This window comes from Nicotiana tabacum, chromosome 17 (assembly GCF_000715075.1).
Source record: "Nicotiana tabacum cultivar K326 chromosome 17, ASM71507v2, whole genome shotgun sequence".
NCBI lineage: Eukaryota > Viridiplantae > Streptophyta > Magnoliopsida > Solanales > Solanaceae > Nicotiana > Nicotiana tabacum.
The window spans coordinates 114,499,128-114,505,391 of record NC_134096.1 but is presented as its reverse complement, the minus strand read 5'-3'; the positions used below and the strand labels follow the sequence as shown (position 1 = coordinate 114,505,391).

At 36.7% G+C, this 6,264-nt stretch overlaps 1 protein-coding gene across 2 annotated transcripts; it reads right to left on the bottom strand.

Annotated features, from left to right (window-relative positions):
• Positions 1 to 230: 230 nt before the first annotated feature.
• Positions 231 to 4,347, bottom strand: LOC107780584 (large ribosomal subunit protein bL21m-like). Of its 2 annotated transcripts, XM_016601134.2 has the most exons (6): positions 3,796 to 4,347; positions 3,504 to 3,584; positions 2,510 to 2,611; positions 949 to 1,023; positions 674 to 812; positions 231 to 589 (listed from the first exon to the last, which is right to left on the bottom strand). In XM_016601134.2, exons 1-5 carry the CDS (start codon positions 4,234 to 4,236, stop codon positions 702 to 704), a joined length of 810 nt encoding a protein of 269 aa, XP_016456620.1. In that variant the 5' UTR covers positions 4,237 to 4,347; the 3' UTR covers positions 231 to 589; positions 674 to 701. The 2 variants fall into 2 exon arrangements, with proteins under 2 accessions (XP_016456620.1, XP_016456619.1); XM_016601133.2 differs by having other exon boundaries at positions 231 to 812.
• Positions 4,348 to 6,264: the final 1,917 nt, after the last annotated feature.

Genomic DNA, 6,264 nt, shown 5'->3' with positions numbered 1-6,264 from the left:
GGAAATTTTGCAAGTAATTTTTTACTAAGCGCAACCAGACGAAATCCAGGACCTAAACCTAGTATGGACCTTCATTTAACATGGTTCTCGACTACAAGTTTGCATAAGCGCATAATGTCGCACAAACTAAGAAACAAGATACAAGATGTAAGGTCTGAAAAATGTATACACATGCTTAAGGTACCACCTGCATTAATATAGTCCCTCATCCATTTCTTTTTCCTTAGACATTTCAGCATTAGCTTTCCCTTTATTTGCTAAACAACAACGCTAATGTTTTATACAAAGCAATGCAAAAACCAAATATCCAATCAAAGCTGATCATGTCTCACCATATTTTGCATACTCCAACAGCTAAAGCCGTGCAATATGACAGCACATATGGAAAATGGAAACCAGCAAAGAAAACAAAACCACCAGTGACTTTGAGAGTACACATACTCCTCTAAAAGGAAATATTATTTTCTAAGCTTTATAAATGATGTGTTCTCGTAATCGAATATACCCTCAAGATTCGACTATGTTAAGCCTACAACAGAATCATTGCCCTCCATCTCGTGCCAGTTTAACACCTGACAGCATGTGGCATCTGCATTCTCACTTAAATCTTATAAGACAATATGAGGATGGAAAAGCGGAGCCATGTCAACTGTATATGCCAAAAATCACTTACTCAACTATTACCAATCTTCTTAGCATCTTTAAGCTGCTACTGTTACCTTCTTAACACCTTTCTTCTCTGTTTTAAGAGGGGGTGCCACTTCAGGTTTCTCAATTCCTTGTATATCCGTAATCCTCAATTTTGTTAATTCCTAAAAATGAATAGGAAAAGAGGATGAGAAGTAACAATGTGTATAAAACATGGCTGTGTTTCAGGCAGTATGTTCATTGTGGATGAATCAATGACTAACAGGCAGTATGTTCATTGTTGATGAACCAATGACTAACCTGTCGATGCCCTCGTGTTCGCCGATAATTCTTCCGTCTCTTCTTCTTGAATATAAGTACTTTAGCATCTAATGCCTGGGCCAAGAGAAGGACAGATTAAATTTCCTAATCTATCTGGAATGAAGTAAAATGTGTGTGTGCGCGCGCGTAGATGAAGCAAGTTATGCGAACATCCAAGCAAAGCCTGAAGAACTGAACCTAGTTCCACATCTGTGGCATTCCTCGAATCAGCTGAAGTTTCTGTAAATTACACAAGCCATTCTTGAGGTATTATTCCCTCCATCCCAATTTATGTGACACTTCCTTTTTTAGTCAGTCCCAAAATAAATGACACCTTTCTATATTTAGTAACAATTCAAATTTAAATTTCCCTTTTTACCCTTAATGAGATGATTTCTAACCAGACAAATTTCTATGATTTGTTTAGACTACAAGTTTCAAAAATCTTCCCTTATTTCTTAAACTCCGTGCCCAGTTAAACACCTTCACATAAACTAAGACGGAGGGAGTACTAAAAGCGATCCAGTTACCACAAGTGGTTAAAGTTAGTGTACTATATGCAATATACCCTTAAGAATATCACGATCTGCGCAATGATGACATGCAAAAATCGAGAAATGGTCCAGAAAAAATATCACAATGTGCTTACCCGTATATCTCTCAACAATCTAAAGATAGAAGAAAGTAAAATACTATAGTTGTTCCTTGAAAAAGGAAAACCGGGTACATTGTTAGTTGTTCCTCCCAATTACAGGAACTAAAATCGTCATCACCAACTGGCCTATAAGCTCAAGACCTAGAAGCATGGTTCTATAATAGAATGGTAAGTTATAGAGTTATTTCAGGTTACCAACTGCTCTCATAATTAGTTCCTTCTGAATGCCAAAGAGAATCTAATTACATAAGACTCCTATTACAGTGTAATTTTGCATGTTTTTGCCTTTCATACACAGAGTTGGGCAGAGCAGTATGAATTCAAGGTGGAAGCCAATCCTTGAAACAAGCAAGTAGAACTGCACTAATTATCAGAAAAGTACTCATTTCAACGTCCGTTCAGTAACAATATAATTCACCTTTGAAGCCAATCCTTGAAAAAGCAAGTAGAATGCACCCATTATCAGAAAACGAATACTCATCTGAAAGTCTTGTCTGTATTCTATCCTCATCCACTCAGTATCTTTTCAAAAGTGATGAAAAATAGATCTTATATATTAAGAAAATTATAATCAGTCCACTGACGAACCCATTTCTTTTCTTTTTTGTTTGGATAAATACTCTTCGATGAACCTCCGCCTAGTTTTGAAAGTTATCTTTATAAATTCATTCAAATAAGAATTTCTTCTTTTATATTTTAAAGGATCAAGGAGTGCTTTATGAGGGAATTTCCTTTTATTTTCCCATAAGATAAAAGTAAATTTTTTTAGGGAATTACTAATCCAACTTCTCAATCTTCATGGGAATTAACATAACACTCAGTTACTAGTCAACCAGAAAACACACAAATAAATAAATATGCAAGCAAACTAAAGGCAAAGGTCGACTCATGACACAACTATCTTACATGCTCCTCAACGACAGCATGAACAGCTGCATCCGGCAATATAGGCCTTCCAATGATTGTCTGAGTCGTAGAGCCCAGCAGCAGAACCTTGTTTAGCATTAACTGGACACAAAACAAATGACATAATTAAGCATTCACGTGACAGTAATTCAAATGTACAAACATTTTCTCACAAGTAAAAGACATGTATTAACTAAAGAAGTTACAATGTGTAAAGGGGAAGCAGAGAGCAAGCTTTAGCAGGGTCAAGGTTTCATAGGCAACATTCCTGCACTGTGAAGCTTATCTCGTGCTTCAGCTTGTAATAGAAATAAAACCTATAAGGAAACACAGACCATTTATATTTATGGGTGACAAGTTTGTTCCTCTCTACTTTCTGTTAAAACTGAAGCCATAAGATTTGTTATCTAAAGCATTTGTACAGTTAGTAGTTACTTTTAACAAAGTCGAAAACCAAATAAATTGTCTTCCTGTAGCACAGAAAGACATCACAACCAATTAGTTTCAAATGGAACCCAAGACTTGTGCATGCGCATCTAAAAAGATGTCCATTTTCAGCAATAGAGTTCAAGTCTCACTTTTTCTTTCCTTAGTTTTAGAACAGAAGGCATACCCCTTTTTGTCAATTCTTCTCTGATGTAAAAAATAGTTTCATGGATCCTTCTACAGTCATTAGACCTACATACTACAACATGGAAGCACATCTTGCACAGATATTCAGGACACACAGAAAAGATTATAAAGCTTTTTCATCACAATATGTGGGTTATAAACAGCTTTTCAAATCCCAATGGTCCAATTTGCTTTTACTTTCCACCATCAAAAACCTGAAGAGTATTACACTTAGTTTGCATCATTGAGACAAAATTGCCACAGGTGCAGAAGTACTATAGAGCCACTGACTTACAATTCCAGATCAGCCTCTGTTAGCAGTACATATAACAAAAAGGCATCACTTTGTACAAATCATCCAGGAAGTGGAAATCAAAGTCACCTTCTCATTGACTTTGCAGAACTTCAATTTCTCAGTAAAAATGGAATCGCCATTGCTCACTTTAAACTGGTGAGAACCGATCTACATAACAAAAGACAACAGCTTCAATTCTCTAAAGGTATAGCAACTTAAGCGAACAATTAAAGATACTTCATTTATCGCTAAACGTATACAAGTTATAGTGTTAAAAAAACTCCTAATATATTGAGTTAATAAACAATAGCATAGACGGTTCATATAGTGGACTCCAACTAGTTTGGGATTTCGAGGCATACAGGAAACAGCAATTAACCTGAACAACGGCGAAAACGGGTTCATATGGTTTGAAGACCCGGTCCGATTTCTGAAGTGGGCCGATGACCTTATACCCAATTTCAGCTGCCTCGTGTTCTTTCTCCTCCGGAGTGTACTCCCTGCTGGGCTTACCATTCGACGCCAAACCCTCCACATCATCATCATCATCATAATCAGCATCAGTTTCTTCTTCACTTCCATCCTCGTCATCATCGCTATTGTTCGGTCGACTGGAACAGAAATGCCGGTGGAAAGATAAAATTTTAGTGTTAACGTGGGGGCATTTAGGGGATGGAGTTAGTGTGTTAAGGGAATTGAGGAGTACTGGGGTTGGGGTTTGAGGGGTAATGGAAGTGAGGGAATGGAGAGAAGATGGGTTTGGAGATGGAAGATATCTTAAATGACGGGTTAGGGTTTGAACGCATCGCCGATTCGCCATTGTTTTGGCTGAGCTTTGAGCTTTTGGGGAGTGATGTGGGGGGACTGGTGAAAGTCTAGGGTTTAAGAGTGAGCTGGAAGTTGGGGGGTTTCTGTTCTGATTGACTCGGTACAACTCGGTAACATTTTCTTCTTTGATTTTATTTTTTATTTTTTATTTCAAGAGTAGTAATTTTATTTTTATTTTTAAATAACAGAGCTGTTTGCGTTTCATGATTTCATATTTATCGACCATTAAGCTACATCCTTAAATATAGAGTGACAATTTTAATTTTTGCTTAATGGCTATGTTTAGGACTTTAGGTTGATCAAGAATTAATCAATTCACCCTTCTTCGTTTGAGCATGATTAAGTGATAAAAATATTTGTACACGACTGCATCGTGCATCTGTCGCCTTTCATTAAAGAAGATTCAAATGTTTTCTTAAAGTTGTAATATGCTTTCTCTGGAATTTGGTATTATAAATTTTCCCTGGCTCATCTTTATATTTTTATTTTTATTTTAGATTATTTTAGTTCATTAATCTCCTCCTCTCTTCTTGCTCCTTTTAGCTTAAATGTGTGGGTTATATAATATATTCAAGCTACAAATCTGAACATATTCGGATATTACCAATAATTCAACATCTGTCACGACCCAAAATCCATTAAAGGTCGTGATGGCGTCGGACACCGCTGTCAGGCAAACCAAAAATAAATACTTAATTTGGTTCTCATTTTTAATATTTTAGAAATCATATTTTTCTTCAATTAAACAGTAGAAGATGAAATTTACAGTGTAAATAATAATATTTTACAACAATTACAATACATGACAACTCAAATCACCCCAAAATCCGGTGTCATAAGTGCATGAGTCTCAACTAGGAATGCAAAATAAAATACAACATCTGTCCGGAATACAAATACGGACAGGAGAAATATAAATACTCTGAAGGAGACTCTGCTGGTTGCGGACTCGTAACGTGGAATGCAGCTCACCTAAGTTCCCGCAATAACCGTGCCTCTGCACCCACAAGGACACTAGACATATATGCACCTGCACAAAAATGTGCAGCAAGTGTAGTATGAGTACGTAAATCAACGCATACCCAGTAAGTATCCCGCCTAACCTCGAAGAAGTAGTGACGAGTGGTCGACTTCGACACTTACTATGGGCTATAAATAAAATATCAATGATATAATTAGACATGGATTACGTAGAATGACTATAAGCTCAATATCATGAAATAAGTAAACAATTCTTTTGTTCATAAGAAATTTTCAAATTTATTTTCGTCATTTAACATTTTTTTTTTGTATCTCGGGCCAATGAAAGCAATATCAATTATTATCAATTCCAAAAATATATCATGCGCAAATCATGTCGAGGTCGTACGGCCCGATCCAACATAAATATTTAAAATGTGCATTGCCGAGGGTCGAACGGCGCGAACTATAGATGCATCTATTTAACCTGCCGAGGCATTCAGCCCGCTCCACAAAAGAGAAAAATACAATTTAAAACAACCAAATTCAAGATTTATCAAGACAACTTTTCAAGAAATAAAATTCTAATTTACGGTCAAGAAGAATGGGGTTTAACCTTTTAAAGTTCCTTTACCAAGTTTCGATATGATTTAAGCAATTTAGATTAACAAGTAGGATGCAAGCATCGCAATTATAATATGATCTCGGTCCTAGACTACCCGGACATAAGCATATTAGTAGCTACGCACGGACTCTCGTCACCTCGTGCGTACGTAGCCCCCTACAAATAGAAGCACATATTGAATTATTTCACCTATGGGGTTAATTCTCTCTTACAAGGTTAGAAAGGAGCCTTACCTCACTCTGACGTTCCAAAACCCGCTCCAACGCCGCCCTAACACCTCAAACCGGTGACCGCCGATCCAAAACTAGTCAAATAAGGCGCAACCCAATCAAAATATATTCTAATACTCATAATTAATCAATTTATAACAATTTCCAACTCTGTTCGAAAGGTCGATAAAAATCACCCTCGGGCCCACATGCCCGGATCCCGAAA

Coding starts and splice junctions, on each gene's coding strand:
- LOC107780584 (XM_016601133.2), bottom strand. CDS start 4,236: ATGGCGAATCGGCGATGCGTTCAAACCCTAACCCGTCATTTAAGATAT. Junction 2,612..3,503: donor TCTGCAAAGTCAATGAGAAG/GTGACTTTGATT, acceptor TTTTGTGTCCAG/TTAATGCTAAACAAGGTTCT. Junction 1,024..2,509: donor ATGCTGTCGTTGAGGAGCAT/GTAAGATAGTTG, acceptor CTCTTGGCCCAG/GCATTAGATGCTAAAGTACT.